The following is a 22228-nucleotide window of genomic DNA, read 5'->3' as shown; positions in this document are numbered from 1 at the left end:
TACGCCACGAAATTTACCGAACAACGAGAGGTATTGTTAATATTTAGTGGACCAGTGTGGTGAGTAGTGGGATTTGCCCAATTTCTGTGGCACACTACGTGCTTATTGAGTTTTGTGTTTACGCCACGAAATCTTCCGACCATCGTGGGAGACCTGAGCCCGGGTCGCCTAAAACCCCGCAGGACAATGCAATAGTTACAAACAACCAATTAACGAGCGGTATATAGCTTAGCTGCAAAACTCCTAGCGTGCCTTAGCCAGTGCGCATGCGCGTCTTGGCCAGGTGGTGCGCTTTCTGGTCGCTAGACCACGCGATGCTTGCTTCCTCTTTCTCATTTCTTTCGCTCTCTCCTCCTTCTCTCTTTTTAGTTGCTTTTCTCTCTTTCTTTTTCTTTCTGCATTTCTTCCTCTCTATTTCTCTCTTCCTCATTCTTACTGCGCTACGTTTTACTCTATCCCCTCCTCCTTACCATCACATCTTTTCTCCTCACGCTCGCTTCCCTTTTCCAATACAAGGCTATGCCATGCTCTGCTGGCGTGCCTTGGTAGCCGAGTGATTAGGACGCTCGCCATCGGATCGAGGTTACGCGGATTCAAATTCCGCCTTACGAAGATTTTTCTTTTTTGGCAAGAATTTTTTCCTTTTCTTTACATATTTCTTTCCGTCGCTCTGTTTGTTTGTTTTTTTTAGGGGCGAAGCTCCTCTTAGTCTAACTTTGTCCGGCGTAAGGCATAAGGCGTCCGGCGTAAGGCGTAACCGGCAGTATACTACGACCCATCACCGATCCTTTGCAAACTGCCCACTACTTCGTCTTTGCAAACATCCCACTACGACCCATCACCTATCCATCACTTCACCGACCATAAAGCCGTTATAATGAAGGGGGAACGGAAGCCACGTCTAGCTACCACTTACGATTAATAAAATTTCTTGTATAAATATATACAGTATTTGTCACGTCTTTGATGATGTACTGGGCTATCGCTTTGATTACTGCTGGGCGAAACCACTGAAGATTTCACGGTGTAACCATGATTGCTTCAGGAGCTTCGCCCAAGCTGTTCATCATTCACCCGTGGATACGCTGTGAATTTTTTTCCGCGCTCTTGCGTAATATCTCAATGAAAACCGTATACGAATGCGCAGTCCTGTTTTATACTGCAAAAAGAAATGTGGCATAGCAGTGAAAAAGAAATCTACAAAGAAAGCAGCTGCCCGTGGAGTGCCGGAGAAGAGGAACTGTAATAGCATGGCCAAAGTTCTTAAATTCTGTTAGCTGTGGCCAGTTTGTCTCCTGTCTAACCTCAGAAAAAAAACTTCCGATCAATGCTGGAGAGTTCGTGTCGGCGTTTAAATTATAGGCTCTTCGTCTACACTTCTACTGAATATGAGTCAGCAATTGAGGCAACGACGACGACGTCACCAGGCCCACGTGCATTTCTGTTGCACGAGACGAAAAGAGAAAGAAGAAGAAGACTTCAGCACGAAGCGGTTGGTCTCCGACATCGACCCTCGTGGATATGAGCCAGTCTCCTTTAGGCGACAAACAGACAAACAAACATCGACTCCGCGTCTTTCCAGCCACAATGAAATTGAGGTCCCCTCCGAACACAACGCCACTGGTGAGTAGAGTCGTTGACGGTGCCAATTAAGTTTTCGAAGGAAAGTAAGCTAAATTTCGGGAGTTCGGCATAGAAAAGACAAGAGTACGAGGTATGCTGTATTGCAAGACTCCAGATTGATTTGGATAGTTTAGGGTTGATCTTTTAACGTGCACGTAAACCTAAATCAAAGAACATTTATTTTTGTGCATCTAATATGCGTACTCGAAGCTCTTTTTATTAAGCAAGTTTGAACAGTTAGAAGAATAACTTCAGAGGATCCGATATTCGCTATATTCGTACGTCTGTGGCTGTGCGAGCTGCGTGACAGTATTTACTTATTACGTCCGTGTTCGTTTTATCGACGTCCGACATAATGCTAACACCCTGTATAAACTAAACAACATATTAAATATTTTCACACGAAAGCTTTTATGCCGGGGTCAACCAGCAATAAAAGAACGTCACTTCCGTCACGGAAATGACGTGTGTCAATTCCTGGTGGGCGCCATTTTCGTCACGAAAATGACTTCGATAAAACCACACGCAGCAGCTCCCCAAGAAAAACAATTTAAAATAAAAGAACAGCTCCACTAACGTGAAACTGTGGTGGGGCGAAGCATGCAGAGTGCGCCGGTGTTTCCCACAGCGAAATCACTGCTAATGGGCAATGCGAGACGGAAGAAAAATTAGACACAGAGACCTGCAGTCCGCTTTTTGTTAACGTGCAGGCTGCGAATCTTTATTGTTAAGCTATGCACAAGAGAAATCTCCCGCCGGATCTACATTGCAGGTCAAGATCCAGTGCCTATATATACGGGGTGGCCGGTGAACGGTTGTGCAGCGCGAGCAGTGGGATTTTTCAATCGAGAAACTCGCTAGCAGAAGCTGCCTGCGTCGGCGTTATCTCTCGCGGGCGAGGGCGCGTTCTCGTTCCTTGCGAGCTGGTAGTTCAGCGTTCATCGCAGAAAGATCGTTTCCATAATCAACGTACGCCGTTCGCTCTCTCTCGCCACACGGCGAACGCTGAGGCGGCGGCGCCCTCTCTTGCACTCAAGCAAATGGACCGCCCCGACAGCAGACGACGATGCACGATGCACGCCGACACACAGACACTAAGGTGCTTCGGCCCTAAAAAGTTACCCGACCGGGGAATCGAACCTCCTAATGCATGACTTGTTTCCTTTGTATCAGTCTCAGCGTGGGTTGAACGACGAGGTGCCTGCCACTTACTCCAAGCGCCTGGTGTGCTTGGTCGTGTTCGCCGTGGCCGCCATCCTCGTGATCGTCGTAGCGGGCCTCTTCTACGTCTCTGCAATGGTCGCCCAGATGTCCGCGAGAAACGGCGACGGCTCGGAGGGGCGCGTGAGCCTTTCGTGTCGCACCGACGGCTGCGCCCGGTTCGAGGCGCTACTCGCGGACACCCTCAACACCAGCGTCGATCCGTGCCACGACTTCAAGGCGTACGTCAGCTCGCGCTGGCTGCCCGACCCGTCCAAGCAGCTGGACTACCACTGGCGTTACGAGTGGGACGTAAAGTACGCCTGGATGCGCATGATGGCCGACGAGATACGACTGCGCCACCGTACGTCGCCGCTGGAACGCCTGATGGCCGATTCCTTCGGAGCATGCGCGCACAGGTCGGTTGCTTGGGTCTTTCTATAGCTTTAAGGCGAAAGCCTAAAGGGCCTTATCAGATACTGGCGTTGTGCTTGATGAAACGCTGGCGTGTGGTACAAAAACCCACGAGGCTCCCACGAGTATGATAAAAAAAAATCGGATAAAAATGAGGGTTCGAGCCTTTATGGAACGCGGGTGTTCCTCATGGCAGCCAAGTACTCCACCACAGAGCCGCTCAGTTCTCGGAAATGCTTCAGAAAAAGGTTACAGAGTCGTCATGACGGGCAAGGAGTCACGTTAACACATGTAATATTGCGTGGCAGAAGGGGTATGACTAGCCAAAGACAGCTTAGTCTCATTTTGACCATCATCATCGTCATTATAAATTAACAGCAATATAAGCATCATCATCCCCATTCATTTAAATAATTTCTTAACTCACTCCCCCTTTGCTACGTGACCTGCGTGACGCCTGCTACTATGACTACGACGACGGCACAGGGTAGACTAAGACCGCTCGGCTGTAAAATCCGTTGGCTATATTATTGGCTCAGTGCTGGCTGTTAGCTGTAATGTTGGCTAACTGATAGTTATGTTGCTATATATTGATGGCTAACCTTGGTTATCCACCGTTACTAATACCAACATTGTCTTCACGCGGTCTGTATCCAATTAAGCTGTCTAACAGATGAACTTGCGCGAACAGGGCGAAGGAGAACGCGAGCGAGACGCGTAAGAAGTTCAAGGAGTTGATGCGCGACCTCGGCGTTCCTTGGCCCGAAAAGCCGCCCATCAACGTGGACCCGTTCGAAGCCCACCTCAACATGAGCATCCGCTGGAACGTACCACTCTGGTTCGACGTCAAGATGCTTCCCGACGACACCTTGGGCGATCTTAAGGTGATCTACATCTACCCGAGTGCGTACGCCAAGTTCTGGAAGGGCCAGTACCTCGCCATAATCGGCCAGGGCTCGATGCGCCGATACGTGGACCAGTACCTGGCCTACTTCTACCCCGAGTCGACGCCAAACGCCGGCGGCAAGGCGGCCGACATTTGCCAGTACGACGCGGTGTTCAATTTCACCAGGCGCGTCGTCTCTCGGCTCGCCGACGTCGTCGCAAAGAACAAGTCCGTCGCGGTCCTTGGTTTCAACTCCCTGGCACAAGCTTTCGGTCAGAAGACTGAACGCCTCGTTTCGCTGATGAACGAGTACTTCCTGCCCGGGAACTTCTCATCGTTCGAACCGGAGGACAGGGCCATCGTGAAGGCGCCGGACACGCTGGACGTCGTCCGTCACATCATCGCCGATACGGATGCCTCGACGGTGTTGAGCCACCTGGGCTGGTGGATGTTGCAGGTGTACGCGCCCGTAGCGGACAACCACTTCTTCGTCCAGAAGTATGGAAGCGAAGAGAACACCGAGCTGCTGCGCCCGCTATTCTGCGAGACCCAGGTCGAGACTTCTTTCAAGCTCCTGCTGCTCGTCAGTCACATGGCCGTCTACTTTAGAAGTCGCCAGCAGCGAGGCATACACGACCTCCTGACCAGCGTGCGAGAAGCTGCGGTGGCCGAGTACGAGAAGTCGGACCTGCCGGACAACGCCAAGACGCTGCTGACGAGAATGGTGAGACGCTTGCACGTCAACCTGTGGCCCAAACCGGAGTACCGGTCTGTGGGGTTGCTTCGGCGCATCTACTCGTTCAAGTACGCGAGCAAGAAGACCATGCTGGACTACTGGATCTCGGAGAGGAGGGGCAACGCGGCGCTCATCGGTGGCAGCGCTTACTTCGAGGACAAGCGGTTGCCGCACGGAAATTCCAAGGACCCGTTTTCCTTCGACAGTATCTTGGACACCGTCAGCTTGTCGATGGTCGCGGTGCACGAGCCGTTTTACTATCGCGACGACGACGCATTCGGCGCGATCAACTACGGCGGTCTTGGCGCGGGCTTCGCCAAGACCCTCTTGGAAGGACTCGAAAGCGACTCCGTGTTGCGCGCTGCCATCGCTAGTGACGCGTCGAGCGGCGCTGTCGACGGAAACGAAACGCTACCCTGGGGCGGTGCGATTGGCAACGATACTACAGGCTCGCCACGGCCGGAACTCGGTCTTGTCGGCCCTGTCTTTCTGCCGGCATTTCGCGCGTTCCAGGCGAAGATGCATGGCGGCGGCCCCGTTAACGCGGGTCCATTCTCGCCGGCGAAAGTGTTTTTCGTCAACTTCTGCCATAGTCAGACGCGCATGTCGGCCAGCTTCGACTGCAATGCAGCGCTACGAGGAGCGCCCGACTTTGTTTCCGCGTTTGGTTGCAAACGCGGTAGTAACATGAACCCTTGATGAATAATAATTGAAGCCTTATAGAAGAAAAATTATGTCATCTGTGTCTACCTCTGGCACTTGTAAACATACATTTTACTACCGACATGAGGCGTGTCCTGCATTTCTGCTTTTTTATCATGCGTATTTTGCTTAATGAGGAAAAACCAAACGCAACGCACATAACAGGCTTTGGCAATACATGCCGTTAATTGGGTGTATTCTTGCTTGTAGTGGTTCAGGTGAGAAAGAATTCGAATGCCCATTGCCGCAGATTATGGAGATTCTAGCAGAGGGACAGCTAGTCTACAGTCAGACGGTCTTTGTGATCATTTCAGCTGAGATATTTGAGCGTCCATATGCTACTTGCAAAATAATAAGTTACAAGTACCTTTACCGTGACGTAAAACTTCATTGACGCAGACTCCCCTTGACCGAATAGTTTTTAATGACCAGACGCGTGACTTCAGCAAACAGACGCAGGGAAAGTTATTTCTGGTATACTCGCGGACAACTTCTCTTTGCAGTGACGTGAAAGCTACGGGGCCGGGGACGGAGCCTCTGCACATGAACTCCTATGCGAAGTAGTCTGGTTTGGCGCGTTTCGCAGCGCTGTGAAAAATGATGGCTGCGTGGCATAAGCGTTTCATACCATTTTATTTGTTTAACAACTATTTGTGTCGTTTCTTTTTCCTAAAAGAGCCAAGTGCACTTTAACTGAAAGTGAGAAAAACGCACTTTTTTGCTACTGGCAACATGGTCGGGCCTGCTCCAACATCGTCGGTATTCAGGAGTAAAATTTGTATTTGGTTCTTATAGATTGGAGCACTTCATTTGAGCTTGGATTAGCTCGTAAAAGACGTCTAAAACGATTCGAATGTGCGGTATAGTAATATATTGCAATAAAATTAACATCCTCCTTGTGCTTCCGTCGGTGCCGTCCTTCGTCGCACGGGAGCGATGGCGATGACTAGACTTGAAGAGCGAATGGTGCTTTATGGCAAAAGGCGCACTATTCTGGACTGTCGGCAGCGCTTTCTTGTACTTGGCATCTATTGAAGGCCTTGAAAAGTGCTCCAGTTCTTATTCTTCTTCTGAGCTCGTTTTATGCCGTGCCGTTTCTGATCACTTCTTCTTCTTCAAGGAATAGATCAGGGCCTAATATATTCATTTCATGTCTTTTATTTCAAATATACCGTCGTGGAGTGAAAGAAGGACATGATATTGTAGCGCTTAACTCAAGGAGAAACACTAAGAGGCAAAAATAAGTAGGAAAGTCGGCCTCTTACTCGTTATATTCGAGTTCTGCCCTACAACATCATGTCCTTCAGTAAGGGCCAACTCGCCCAAGAAAAACTAATTGTGGAACGTAAACACGATAGCAAAGCAACTAGGACACAAACGAAACAAATTGGACCATGTTGGTTGTTTTGGTCACGATTATTGACGCAGCGCTGGTTTAAAGAATGTGGCTCAGTTAAGTGTTAACACCAAAAAACACTGGAACACACCAAACCGGGCTGGTGTATTTTTCGACTGGGATGGAGACAAATGCAGGATTTGGCTCATTTTTTTATTAGCGACTGCCTTTTTGACTTCACGTTACAATCAGTAATTGCCCCATTGTGATTCCAACTGTTTGAGAAGTTAAAGATACTTAGGCGCGTTTTACGCTCCCGCGAAATTTAGTCCAATTTCGGTTTCTGCATTTGGCTCTTTTTGAAAAAAAAAAAACGCCACATTTGTGCGAACAGCTCGACGGAAGTTTCCGAGGCCAGTATACGGAGGAGACAGAGGTAGACGGACGCTCACCTGACTACGCATACGCCAGCGTTTGAGCAGCGCGTGCTCTATTTTTTCAGTTCCAGTCAGATTCACACCAGCTGACTGGCCCGCTCCGGCTACCGCAACGCACCGTGCGTTCGTTGCAACTGCAGGAGCAGGCCAGCCGGCGCGGCGTGACGTATCTGACGGCGTAGGCCTTGTCAAGTATATATGGGAGGTGTTGTTCAGATCAACGCCACCTAAAGTTGTTGGTCAGATGCGCACGATTTAGCCGTTCACCATCCTCTCCTCTCTTCTCTCCGTCAGCCAGCCATCGGCAGACAGGATGCCTTCAGGTAGTATGCGAGGGATTACTGGTCAGTTGTCAGCTCGTAAATGATCTCGTGCTTCGTGACGCCAGCAGGCTGAAAAAGAGTGTTCCACACTCGCCGTCATGGCTGCTAGCGGCGCTGACTCCTCGGTGCTGACTCCTCGGTTTAAATGCGCATATATATACGCCATAACGTGGACGGAAGGATGAACGCCGTCGTAGCTCAGTGGTAGAGCATCGGACGCGTTATTCGAAGGTCGCAGGTTCGGTCCCTGCCGGCGGCAAGTTATCTTTTCGTCCACTTTACTTTCTTCACATTTACATCACATTACTACAAATAACATTCTCTATACTTTCCTTGGCTACCTTGTCTGTTAGTTCTAATTGATCGCGATCCACCTCGTAACGCTTGGTTCAAAGCAATAAAAAATGCAGCATAGACAGTCAGTCGCACACTGCATCGCATGAAAACGATTCCCACAAGGCGTGGAATTGCCAAATTTATTGGTGTTGTTGCGTCGGATCCATAGGTGTGTCGTTTATATACTATATATTTTGTTGGCTTCGATGGCACCTGCACACAACAAGTGATTCAAGGACGCTTGTAATTACTACATATTTTTCCACATCTGCATGATCAACCAGGTAAAGCACGTTTGGTTTCAGCAGCTTTTATACTGGCATTGTGATGCTAGAGCGTGGCTTGCCTTACCTTTTTCAAAAGCTGCCTGGGCCGCATACTGCTGTCTGGGCCTCCTCCTACTGTCGGGGCCTCCACCTGCTGTCTGGGCTGCCCGAGCTGCCCTGTCTAAACAGTCAGCAGCGCACATTAAAAAAAAATAAACCTCCTTTGGCTGTTTTCGTGCTTTTACCTGTTTTGTGCTTTTATTTGCGTCCTTTTCGTTGGCACTTCTTTTTTGCCATAGAAAAACAATCCTCAGCAGCTCCCTGTGAAAATTCAGCAATTTTCTTTTCGTGTAGTGGTCATTTGCCACTTATTTCAAAAGCGTGATTGTCGAAGGTGGGAGTATGAGAAGTGTCGGTGAATGGAAGTAAATATGTGCGTGTGTGTGCCCGTGAGCATGAGTAGACAAGTAATTATGGGTGAGGACATCTGCGGCGTCTACTGCGGCGCGGCTGCCATATTTTAGCCCACGGCTTCTTACCGGCGTCTCACCCCTCTACGGCAGCTGCGCTGAGAGGCACGAGACGCGGGGCAAAAAATGGCGTCGTGGCGGCATCAGCCCCTTCAAAGAATGGCAACACGGACACAAGCGAAGAATAAGTACACGGGATGGCACTTGTCCCGTGCCTTGTCCCGTGCCTGAAAGTACACGGGACAAGTGCCATCCCGCGTACTTATTCTTCGCTTGTGTCCGTGTTTCTTTGCGCTACCTGCCTTAACATGAGTTCCCACAAACTAGCCCAGTTATCCGTTCTCGTAATTCTAAAACGTTCCGGTAATCCGCTACGCGCAAAGCATATTGCGTACAGCGGAATATTGAGTGCGAACTACGCATGCACGTGCCTTAACGTAAACGCCTGATACTCCTAAAAACGGCCGAAAAACATGGCCACACAGCCTCAAGCGGTTGCCGTCATAGAGTTTCCTAAAATGAGTATTGTAGGAAACTGTATGGTTGCCGTCCACCTCGAATCTTCAGTGGCCGTCGTGCGCTTTGTAGCCCGTTAGCTCCGAAGTGCTGCTCTTATTTTCTTCAGATTCATGTACTTAAGCTTCGACAGCAAAGCATTCGTGCCGATTCGGCACAGTTTCCGAGAGCGATACACAAAAACGATAGGCACTTCCGGAATCTCGGAGGGCATAGATAGGCAAGTAGCGGTGAGGGAAGCGCAGAAAGGCGTAATTAAAATAGGATGTCGGTGCTACCTCCTAAATCTTGCAGCTCAAAAGGCAACATAGTGCATGTATTCAAGTGTGGACGAATTTCTTGATATTTTGTATGACACGAAAAAAGTGTGAGGAGAGCAGACACCTGAGGAATTTTTCAATAGAGCAAAATCATAACCGATATTTGCGCAAGAACACGGGGACGAAGAGGAGCAACACAAGGATGGGCGTGATCCTTTGCGGTAAGATAGATATTCACCAGCTAGACTGACTAGTCGAAATCATCTGCAATGAAATGCGATTACAAATTCCAACAATCAGTGCTTTAAGAAAATCGACGCATTTCACGACACCAATACACGACACGTGAACAATCATGCAGAAACGACTATGTCAAAACAACTGAAGAGAGCGTCTAACAAGCAAAATCTATGTTCACAAGTGGTAGGTATATGGCAGAAGTGTTTCTTTTTTATATATCTATAAGGTCTGAATAATATCAAGGGTTCATCTTGCTACCGCGTTTGCAACCGAACGCCGAAATAAAGTCGTGCGCTCCTCTCAGCACCGAGTTGCAGTCGAAGCTTGCCGACATGCGCATCTGACTGTGGCAGAAGTTGACGAAGAACACTTTCGCCGGCGAGAATTTGCCCGCGTTAACGGGGCCGGCGCCACCCATTTTTGCCTGGAATGCGCGAAATGCCGGCAGAAAGACTGGACCGACCAGACCGAGTTCCAGCGGTCGTGATACTGTAGTATCATTGCCGATCGCAGCGGCCCAGGGTAGGCTCTCTTTTCTGTCGTCAGCGCCGCTCGACGCGCCATTAGCGACGGCAGCGCGCAACACGGAGTCGTTCTCGAGGCCTTTAATGAGGGCCTTGGCGAAGGCCGCGCCGAGACCGCCGTAGTTAATCGCGCCAAACGCGTCGTCGTCGCTGTAGTAAAACGGCTCGTGCACAGCAACCATCGACAAGGTGACGGTGTCCAAGATACTGTCGTAGGAGAAGGTGTCCTTGGAGTTGCCGTGCGGCAGCCGCTTGTCCTCGAAGTAGGCGCTGCCACCGATGAGCGCCGCGTTGCCCCTCCTCTCCGTGATCCAGTAGTCCAGCATGGTCTTCTTGCTCGCGTACTTGAACGAGTAGATGCGCCGGAGCAGCTCCGCAGACCAGTACTCAGGTTTGGGCCACAGGTTGACGCGCAAGCGTTTCAGCTTTCTCGTCAGCAGCGTCTTGACGTCGGCCGGCAGGTCGAACTTCTCGCACTCGGCAACGGCAGCCTCTCGCACACTCTTCAAGAGATCGTCGATACTCTGCTGCTGGCGATCGCGGAAGTTGACGGCCATGTGACTGACGAGGAGCAGGATCTTAAAGGAAGTCTCGACCTGGGTCTCGCAGAACAACGGGCGCAGGAGTTCGGCCTTCTCTCTGCTTCCATACTTCTGGACGAAGAAACGATTGTCCGCTATGGGCGCGTACACCTGCAGCATCCACCAGCCTAGGTGGCTCAACACGGTCGAGGCGTCCGCATCAGCGATCACGTGACGGACGACGTCCAACGTCTTCGGCGCCTTCACTATGGCCCTGTCCTCCGTTTCGAACGATGAGAAGTTCTCGGGCAGGAAGTACTCGTTCATCAGAGAAACAAGGCGTTCCGTTTTCAGACCGAACGCTCGTGCCAGAGAGTCGAACTTGAGGTCCACGATGGTCTTGTCCTTGGCGATGACTTCGGCGAGGCGAAAGACGACGATTCTGGTGAAGGTGAACACCGCGCCGTACTGGCATAGTTCGGTGACCGCCTCGCCGCTGGCGTTTCTCGTCGAGTCTTGGTAAAAATAGGCCAGGTATTGGTCCACGTATCGGCGTATCGAATCCGGGCTGGTCATGGTGAGGTACTGGCCCCTCCAGAATTTCGCATACGTGCTCGGGTATATGTAGATCGCCTTACGACCGCTCACGGTGTCGTCAGGAAGCATCATGACGTCGAACCAGAGTGGTACGTTCCAGCGGATGCTCAGGTTGAGGTGGGCTTCGAACGGGTCCACGTCGCTGGGCGGCTTTTCGGGCCAAGGAATGCCGAGCTCGAGCATCACCTGCTTGAACATCTTGCGCGTCTCGCCCGCGTCCTCCTTCTCCCTGTTCGAACATAAGATGTTCGCGAAGGCATTTGTTAGAAAAAGATGGCTGATCTCTCATAGGAATCGGTATAACACGAAAGTGAAACGTGTCGTCACAGAAGTAGTTGATTGTTTATAGTGCTTTGGTATATGAAAGCTCGTACAATGTCTACTGTTGTTTGGCAGATGTAGCACCGCTATGAGGACGCACCCACGTTGACGCCTAGTGGCACATCTCCGTATGGACCACAAAAGCCCATGATCATGATTTAACCTTCGCGGTAGCTGAAGTTCTTAACATTGCGTGGACACCGAATATGGTGAATCCCGCGCAAATACGGCATCAACCACATGTTATACACTGATACTCCATATGCACTCCGTCAAAGCGTCGTAAAACGCGAAGGGAAACGCTACGCGCGTCGTGTCTTCCCTATAGCTTGGCCGTTACTTCTCACAGGTCGAGCGGGAACGCGGTGTGGCCATGGAGGGTGTGACAGCCAGACTAGCCTCGGAGAGCTATTTTTCGATATGCATGGATACTATGAGCGAGGCTTGGGCTAAAAACACCACCTCGCGGTGTGTTAAAACTTTCATCGGAAACGCGCCGAATGGGACGGTTGTAGCAACGGCGCGTTTTAGGGGCGAAGCTCCTTAAGGCGGCACCCGTTCGTCCCTCGTAGTCGTAGTCGTAGTGCGTAACCAGTCTTACGCTTTGACCTCCAAGGTGGTGCCGGTGGGAGATTTTTCCTGTGCGTTGTTCAACAATAAAAATTTCGCAGCGTGCGCGTTAACTAAAAGCCGAATTCTTCTGTCTCTCATTCCCCATTAGCAGCCATTGGCATGTTCCAGTAGGAAACGTTAGTAGAAGTAGAAGTGTAAGTGTTAGCTAAAAGCCGACTTCTTCTGTCTCTCATTCCCATTAGCAGCCATTGTTTACCTCCAAGGTAGTGCCTGGTGAGATTTCTCCTGTGCGTGATTAAACAATAAAAATTTTGTTCAAAACGCCGTTGATTGATGAAATAAACCAACGAAAGACACTAGATGTTTTCTAAAAGCAAAACGTAAGAACGCCAGATGTTTCTAAAGTAAAACGAAAAGACGCCAGCCGCTTAACGAAAGACGCCAGATGTTTTCTAAAGCAATGGTTTTCTAAACAATGAAAATTCACAGCGTACATTTAAAATTAAAGTGAGCTGCAAGTCGTCATAACTCATCGAACCTTTAGTATAAACGCGCCCGATCTCACGTCGGTGATGATGTACTGGGCAGAATTCACGGAAGATTCACGGTTTACCGATGAACCTCCGCAGCTTCGCCCACTCATCATCATTCACTCCGTGGATATGCTGTGATTTTTTTTTTTTCGAGCCTGATGGCAGACATGTCAACGCCCAGTTATAAAGGCAACGCTCATAGCATCCATCCATCCAATAGCACTGTGAAAGCAAAGTGCGAAAGATAAAAGGCGCGCTCATGTAGCTTCTGTTACATGTTTGGCGGCAGCTCAGTGGGCTAAACGCCCGCAAGCCATCGTAGCGGACCGAGAGGTCACGGGTTCGACTCCTGTGAATGGGTCTTTTTCTTAGATTTTTATCTTTGTCATCTGATGACGGTTCATTTTGCTGATGTATTTCCGTGACGGAAATGCGTCATGAAAGTCTTGTGGACCCTGGCATAAAACACTTTCGTGTTAAAAAATTAACTTGAGATTGCGCGAAGACAAATAGTAACAGTCGATAACCAAGGTTAGACTTGACTACAGCAACATTAGCTATCAATTAGCCGACATTATAGCTGACAGCCAGCACTAGAACCAATGATTTTACAGCGGACTACCCTGTGACGTCGTCGTCGTAGTAGTACAGCAGCAGGCGTCAGGTTACGTGACCAATAAAACGAAGTGATGATGACAGTGTTGCTGAATGATGACATTTATGTTAGAAATAATGATGATTATGATGATGATGATGATGCTAAATGACCATGATGATGCACGTGATTTCGTTATTCAACCACATACACTTGCACTCTTACGCCTTCGCTGTCCGACGAGTTAAGACGCGAAACATGCTTAAATTTGTCTACTCTTCTGACACGCAGTATAAGACCTGTTAACGAGCCCGTCATGGCGATTGCATAGGATCTCTTTCCGAAGCGGTTCCGAGTAAAGCCCCTCCATGCGTTTGCGATGGAGGGGCTTTAGTTCCGAGCACCGCGTGGCCCTGTGGTAGAGTACTTGACTGGCCTGCCGAATACCTGTATTCGATAACGGCTTGAACACTCATTTTTGTGCGACTTTTATCAAATTCGCTCAGTACGTGAGTTTTTGTACCACGCGCCTGCCTCTGATGACGCACAAGGCCAGTATATGATAAGGCACTTTTAAGGCTTTTGCCTTAACCCTTTCGGCCCTTGCTGTGTCAATTGACACCATCACACAGCATTTCCCCTAGCACCTCGGAAATGAAACCGAAACTGCCCATTCTTGGGGAAATACTTCTTCAATGATCCGCACTGCGATTGACACCAAAATGGTGACATGCTTGCAGAGCTGGGAGCCACAAAGAAGAATAAACTTGACCGAAGGCAAGGGTGACGCCGAGGCGGGTCAGCAGAGGCGGCTAAGCGCAATTTTCGGGTCGACGTACCAAAGCTGTTTCAATGAGTTTCACACTGAAAAATGAGACGTGGTTAACATTTTGTGTACTCTAGTGCATAGCAGGAAAAAATATGCCATTTTTCTCATTTCACAACCGCTGAGCCCTGATGACCTAATTTGCTGTCATGTCTGTAAATCAATTAATACTTGCACCACTGACTCAATTTTTCGTATGTGGTCTTCTGAGGCCATAACTACTACGAAAACAAGCACAAAAACACTCCCCGACTAAAATAAAAAATCCAGGGCTGAAAGGGTTAAAACCGACCTGTGAGCGCATGCACCGAAGGAGTCGGTCATCAGTCTCTCCAGCGGCGACGTGCGGTAGCGCAGTCGTATCTCGTCGGCCATCATGCGCATCCAGGCGTACTTTACGTCCCACTCGTAACGCCAATGGACGTCCAGCTCCTTGGACGGGTCGGGCAGCCAGCGCGAGCTGACGTAAGCCTTGAAGTCGTGGCACGGATCGACGCTCGTGTTGAGGGTGTCCGTGAGCAGCGCCTCGAACCGGGAGCAGCCGCCGGTGCGACACGAGAGGCTCACGCGTTCTTCCGAGCCGTCGCCGTTTCTCGCAGACGTCTGGGCGAGCATCGCGAAGACGTAGAAGAGGCCCGCCACGACGACCACGAGGAAGGCGGCCACGGCGAACACGACCAAGCACACCAGGCGCTTGGAGTAAGTGGCGGGCGCCCCTTCTTGCAACCCAAACTGAGACTGGTAGTAAGAAATATACGCACACGGACGCTAATCGTCGCATCTTTGCAGATCAGTCGTGCATTAAGAGGTTCGATTCCCAGGTCGGATAACTTCTTGCTGAGCTACCTGCCACGTGTCCTTTTATTGACGTAATTTCCGAGACGTAAATTGGGTGTACCACGAATTGACGACCGTCGCTTCCGTGACAGAAATGACATGTCAATTTCCGGTGGACCCCAGCATAAAACACGTTAGTTTTAAAACATTTTATCTGCTGTTTAGTTGATACATAATGTTTACATTATCTCGAGCATCGATACAACGACAACGGACGTGACCAAGTGAATATTGTTCCACCCTACGAGAAAGTTGCCTGATGATATTTTACATAAACGTCTCTCGCTCTGGTCTAATGCGACAGTGTCAATTGGATCTGCTCAATCACAACCATATATGCACAGGGAACGTCATCTTTTCAGATCAGATTCAAATCTGCTATCAACATTTAAAATGCCGTAACAGGGTATGATGCGCGATGGCAGACTTCTGACCGAAACTCACAGCAACTCAAGCAAAAGAACTAAACAAAGAAAAGCGCAGAGTTAAAGCTTACGCCCTTGCTGCCTTATGCCCACTTCCGGTTTCTACTCCCATGTTTTTCACAAATTCTGGTTTCTACTTCGGGCTGTTTAACTCACTTCTGGCTTCCGCTTCCACTCACAGTTGAAATACCAAGAGGCAACTTCGAAAATACTGAAACACGCTGACGGTATTCGTTTAATAAGGTTGACAGCTGGGCTAGTTGGTGACTGATCATTATACCTATACGGTTAGGTAGCGCACTTTGGACGGGGACAAAAGGAACAGGAACACTTTTGTCCCCGTCCAAAGTGCGCTGCCTAACCATATAGGTATAATGATTCGTTCAGTATCAACCCAGTGACTGAGCTGCCGAACAGCTTCTTCTTTCCCTCTTTAGCCTAAACCAGTGCTTCCACAAGGAGCCCGAATTACCCGCTGTAGGAAGGCTGACGAAAAAAAAAAAATCGTCGACATGTCGGCCCCAGTTTAAAGACACCAAGCCAGTTGCTTTGTCGTTTGCGTGCTACCGAACGATTTTGGTCCTATCTCTGTCTTCTCAGTTGCTCAAATCCCTCCACTCATTCCTACATCGACCTCAGCTTCGTTTTCCCTTGTACTTGAACCGATTCTTTCGATTCTAAAAGACGTCAGTTACCTGTTTTGCACTGTATGAACTCCACCAATTAGTCTGTTCTACATGAGTCAACATTCAGCAGCTTGCTCTCACTCTCTAATAAGCAACGTTTAAGAGCCACAGAATCAGCGCAGTGTACCTGTATTCAGGCCGACATTTCTGTACCTTGCGCTCACTTAAACATTCTCCGTTAGTCACCACCACATCTTCCTCCGTGGCACGAAAGTGCGGGCTCGATTCGCGGCTGTGGTGGCCGCGTTTCGATAAAAGGGAGGGAGAAAGAGGATTACCTTACTTTTAGGTTCGGCAGACCCATTTTCCACAGGATTGGTGCCCTCCCAAACGACTGTATGTACTTGCAATGTACTTGCAAGACTTTAAGCCCTGGATTAAGGTGCACGTTAAGGAACCGCAGGTGATCGAAACTATTCCGGAGTGCACCTCAGTACGGCGTGCCTCGAACATATCGTGGTTTTGTCACGTAAAACCCCAGCAAGCAACTTACTATGCGTGTAATCCGCGTCACTTAATATTTGCGACATTTTCGTGCTCTCAGCAGGACCCAGTCATTGTGCACTCTGTGCCTAGTTGATACGCACTGGCGCGTTGGATTCCGATCATCTTACGCTTCTTCTGGAGCAGCTTCAGAAACTGAATATGCAACAGGAATGCGACACCTGTTGACACTCGTGCCAGCCAAGGAAGAATCGCTGAAAACTTCCGTCACGCAAGGAGTCCCTCGTTCCTTAAAGCTGAGGTCTGATCTAGATGAAACGTTAGCGTTACGTCCCGTTTGAACAATTCCATTCACACAAAAAAAATTAAAGCCATATTTCCACGCCTGTGGAATCTGAATGGACACCGGCGCTAGCAAGCAAGCTCCACCACGTTGCGAACGCAGATTGAGTTTTTTCGTCATCATCTTGTTCCTTTCATGTTTCTTTATCTCCTTATATAATTCCCTCTCTCCTCCTTTCCCTCTTCTTAACCCTCACATCACTCCTCCTCGTCCCCACTTTTCTTTCCCACCCCTTGCTATGCTGTACACGGCTAAGCTATGGTTTACCCTTTCACCTCCTCCTTTCCCTTCTCGCATCACTCCTCCTCATCCCCACTTCCCTTTCTCACCTCTTCCTGCTAAAATACTTCGAATCCATGACCTTGGTGATCTAAAGTTTGCTATACTTTTCAGCGAAGAAACGGAAGATAAGTGAATACTCACGGTGGTTGCCTGTTTAGCGAGCGGGAAAGCCACCCCTCCACGCTTCAGGACGCCGGCTGACGCTCCAGGCATCGAGACGTACTCCTGGGCTTTGCTTTCCTTACGCGGGCTGACGGTGTGCTGCGTACAACACAAGATACCGGTTGCGCTTATGGTGGTGACGTGTCTTGTCGCTATACGAAACGGCTAAGGGTGCTTGCATGGCGTCAATGACTTTACCAGCTACACCCGTACACCAGCTGCACAGCAGTCAAATCGATCAACGGAGTTCTCATATATTATATGCTACACCACACTGCTTCTATGAAAAATTCGCAAACTGTGGGAAATTTTTCATCACAAGCTTCCATCTTTCCCCGACTCCTGCCTTTCATTGGACTACACCGCTTAGTGTGGTATAAATGGCTTTCTCAGCTCCATGGGTTCATACCTTCCAGCTTCAGAGCATCTGTTCATACCCTTCATATACTCCATAAATATTTCAAACTTGCGCTCACATCGACACTCGAAGTTCTATGGGGATAAAAATATCTCCTCGAGGAAAGCTTCGCTAGCCGTTCTCATGACCGGGAAGTCACCAGAAATTGTGGTTGGTTCCAGCGAGTATCTGCATACAAGTTTTCCAAGCAGGCGCAGTTTGGAACAGCAAAGTTTGTTATCTGGGACTAAACATGGTATTGTAACTACAAGTGATGACTCCACGGCGACTGCTCCGCCGACACGCGCCAACATATGGAGTATTCCAAGCGTTAGACATCTGTTAAAGATAGATGTACGCTAAAAATGTTCTAATGAAGACTTTATTTAACAAAATTCAGTGCACGAAATATGAATCTGAACAAGCAGTAGCCTCAATTGAGATGTGATGCTCCCGAGTAGCTTGATAGAAAGCGTCTTCTAAACCACTGACGGACATCTGTTTTCGTGGATCTAATGTGCGTGAGTGTGGCGCACGTAGCAAACGCAACAACGGAGGCATCCAACGTTTTGTAATGTCAGTACGAAATTACTATTGGAAGCTGAAACTGCTTCCATAGAAACAGTTGCAATTACAAGAATTATTTATGGTGTCGTATCGACTATCACATCATAGACTGTTTTCTATACTTTGGCGCCGATGACGTAGTTCCGTATCCTGCTATCACCACATGCAGTGGGTTGAGCCAGCGCCTCCTCTATTTTTGTGGTTGAGCAATAGATTCGATGTTTGCGTAATTTTATCCGGATGGCACTGCCTGCCAGGAGTTTGTTCGGACAGGGTTTGTTTTCGTGGGCTCAGGCATTCATGCACCACAAGAAATTTGAAGCTCCGTAGCGTCACAGCACTCTCTAAACGAAGTTTCAGTACACGTTGTGTCGATACGCAGGCAGCCGTTACGGTTCCTTTTTTTTGCTACAGAGTTGGATCCTTAAGTCTATGCATTTGCTTAGTGTATGTGCCGGAAGCAAATCTCAAGAAGCTGGAAACACCTCATAGACGCCATGTTTTAGACGCCATGCTGTTTTGCGGATAGGTTTCTGCAACAGGGCTGTACCTATAGGGCTCCGTGTTTTCGGAGTTTAGTTTTCTTGGAAATTCAGAGGATGTTTTTCGGAGTTTATTTTTTGCCGGAAATTCGGCATTTACCGAAGTTAATTTTTTCGTGAATTCCCAACTCTCCGAAATTCGGAGTTTAATTTTACATTACTACCCATACTCCAATGCAGGCCCATAGCCAGGGGGAGGGGGGGAAGTAAGTGTTTTTCTCAAAAAGTCAAGGTTTTCAGCAAGCCTCCCCCCCCCCCCCTCCGAAAAAAATTCTTGGCTACGGGCCTGCTCCGATGTCTTAGATCAAATGATATCTGAACACGAAAGCATCAGAACACACGAAGTGTATTTTAGTTGTCTGGAAGGTTTGAACGCAAAGACACATATACACGCAAGCACAAATACTTGAATGCAAAATACCCGTGTTTGTGCATATTACAAACTTAAAGCTTGTTGTAATAGACGCAAGCATACTTTGCGAGGTCCGTAAATTCGATATCTGGTGCGCCCATTGCCCCTAGGGGACCGTATCCCGTATCAATATGTCGTATCGCGCTTCCGGGGGCCTACATACGTCGACGTCTCGCTCTTTGCGTGACAAGCGCTTTGTAAAATGAGCGATGAGTGCGGTCTATGAGATACTGTTGACGTGAGGTGAAGTTTATATGGACCAAACGGCCGATGTCTCAGTGACCACTTAGAACATGCTTATAACACGAAACAGAGTCACATTGGACGTTGAAGTCGGAGTTTGTCAGATAAATCCAAATTGTCAAAAATTTTAGCGGCGAGTGTTTATCAGACTTTTTCGGATTTATCAGAAAACACGGAGCCCTAGCCACAGCCTTGCCGTTTTGTATCTTTAACGACTAAACGAACAGTACTACGATAGACGTACATGCGAATGAAAACAGTTGGGTTGGTGCGTCTGATGTTTCATGACCTTATTAATTCACGTCGTGGTACACAATAATAATAAAATGATTGACGAGGCATTCGTGCTGATGTCATATCTTCATAGTCATATTCTTGCGACCACTTGCCATTCATTCCACTACACATATTTCACGTCACTGTCATGATTTTAATATATATATATATGTTGAGGCCGCTAGGTGGCGCCGCTTTGTCTGGCTGGCTGCATACCGTGCTCTGTTTTCACGTGTTCCTGGCCCGGTACAGGGCCCCGCCCGGCTCTGGACAAGCTCACTATTCCTTCTAGTAGGCATCCACGACACGTGGACACCATACGAGTACCGATCCGACCCCAGGCTGGCCCTCCAGGCCCCTTCAGAAATCCGAAGCGGCGCGGCGCCGCGCTAACCCTAACGCGCCGCGCCTGCACCTCCGTAATGCAGCGTCTCGCCGAGCCCTCGGTACCACCGACAACAAATGATGCCCCACCGGTAAGCCCAGCCTCCTGTTGTGCCACTGCCGCTGCCGTACCTACGCTGTCATTGTCTGGCGACGTCAGCAGACCCACGCCGACAACCGTCGATCAACCGGCAGCGTTCCCCAACAGCGCGCACGCTCCAGCAACGTGCAACGCTGGAAGCGTCCTTGAGACTCCCAGCTCAACCACGCTACCTCCGGATCCCAAGAGCGTCAATACTGCGTCGGCGTCGCAATCGACCGCGCATGATGCTGTTCCCACCGGATCTTCGCCTGGAACACTCAAGGAAAATTCTCTGTGTGCCGACAAGTCCGTTTTGAAGAGCGGCGTTCCTCTCGTCCCCACAGTTTTGCCCTCCACTATTGCGGCCGACGACTCTTCGACAGAAATGGACTGCACGGCATCCCAAGGAAACGAAGATAATACCTCATACCCTGAAGGCAGCTGGAACACCGTGAGGGCCAACCGGAAACCTGCTTCGACCGCCCGACCTCGCACCGAGCTCATCACCGTCGGTATCCAACTTCCACCCGGGACACTCACGCCCAAACTACCTCTGTACGACTTGCTTGCTTCCATCATCGCCGCCGCAAATCTCTCGCCCAAGACCAGCGTAGAAGTCAACCTTCAGGCCAAACCAGCTCAGAGCCTTGTGTTCCTGAAAACACACTCCCCTCTCACTGCCCACCTCCTCCTCTCTCTTACGAATATGGAACTTAACGGTAAGCCAATCACCATCAAGCCATATGCACCTAATCCTCCTATCTCATGCCTCGGCGTCATACACAACGTCTGTGGTCATTTCACATCAGCTCAGCTCTTGCATGACCTCGAATCTTTCACTACTGACATACTCGCTGCACGTATGATGGGCTCCACTGAATCCGTTCTCATAACATTTGCTGGAACCGTCATCCCTCGCTTTGTATATTTTAAACGCGTCTCTTTCCGATGTCGCCCACATAAACCTAAGCCCCCTACTTGTACCCGGTGCCTTGCTATAGGGCACCGTGCTCACCAATGCCCTCAGCACAGCGTTGCGGCCAAGTGCCGCCGCTGTGCAGCGCTTCTGCCCGCAGATCCTGCTGCTCACGTTTGTGCCCAACCCTGGTGTATCCATTGCCAAGTCAATACTCATTCATCTCTCGACTCCACCTGCCCTTTCCTCCTTGCTAAGCAGCGGGAGTGTGCCAAAGCCGCTTTTCTCCGTCGCACAGCCTTGCGCCGAACCACCCAGCCATGCCCGCCCTCCTCTTCGACGCATGAATTCCGTTCACCCCCCGCAACATCCACCCCGGGATCCTACGCCGCTAAAGTGAAAGGCGCGTCACCGGTTTACCCACCTTCCTCTAACAACACACCCTCACCATCCATGGGTAACGAGAGCCGTTCCTTCGATCTCCGGCTCGCAATGCTGGAACGCAACCAGCGCGAGCAACAGCGCGTCTCAGATGAGTTACAGCAGAAAATCCACGCTTTGACGCAGACCCTAGAAACCACTACCTCTTCTCTTACCTCCGAACTCCCGGAGTTGAATAAGCAACTCGCCACGCTCACCGCCCCGACCTCCGACTTCCATGTAGCCAAACTGGCTGACATGGTCGAAACCACTACCACTGCACACCACACTCGCTTGGTTCAACTGGAAACCTCGATTGTCCGGATTCTTTCTGCCCTCGAAACCCAATCTAAGCAATTGGAATCATTCGCTTCTATGCTCAACTCCCTGCAAGACTCGATCCCCCCGGCAAAAAAGAAGGAACGCGGTCGCACAAGCGCCTCCGCCACTGCAATGACTTAGATGGCGCGTGAAAAGGACCTCGAGATTTTGCAGTGGAACTGCCGCAACTTTCGCCATAATAGGACCCCTCTCCACCAATATATCCTCACCCGCCCTTTCCTGCCCCATTTTCT

General features: G+C 49.6%; 2 protein-coding genes across 2 annotated transcripts; one reads left to right on the top strand and one right to left on the bottom strand.

Moving 5' to 3' along the window:
* Positions 1-9983: 9983 nt before the first annotated feature.
* On the bottom strand, positions 9984-17465 carry LOC119375016 (endothelin-converting enzyme 1). Its single transcript, XM_037645215.1, has 3 exons — positions 17394-17465; positions 14528-14973; positions 9984-11616 (listed from the first exon to the last, which is right to left on the bottom strand). Exons 1-3 carry the CDS (start codon positions 17463-17465, stop codon positions 9984-9986), a joined length of 2151 nt encoding a protein of 716 aa, XP_037501143.1.
* Positions 17466-20273: 2808 nt separating this feature from the next.
* On the top strand, positions 20274-21633 carry LOC119375015 (mucin-2). Its single transcript, XM_037645214.1, has 2 exons — positions 20274-21104; positions 21319-21633. The coding sequence occupies exons 1-2, from the start codon at positions 20274-20276 to the stop codon at positions 21631-21633; spliced, it is 1146 nt and encodes a 381-aa protein (XP_037501142.1).
* The last annotated feature ends 595 nt before the right edge of the window (positions 21634-22228 follow it).

This window comes from Rhipicephalus sanguineus, chromosome 11 (genome assembly GCF_013339695.2).
Source record: "Rhipicephalus sanguineus isolate Rsan-2018 chromosome 11, BIME_Rsan_1.4, whole genome shotgun sequence".
Taxonomy (NCBI): domain Eukaryota; kingdom Metazoa; phylum Arthropoda; class Arachnida; order Ixodida; family Ixodidae; genus Rhipicephalus; species Rhipicephalus sanguineus.
Note: the sequence above shows the minus strand (reverse complement) of the source record. Positions and strands in the feature narration are given on the sequence as shown.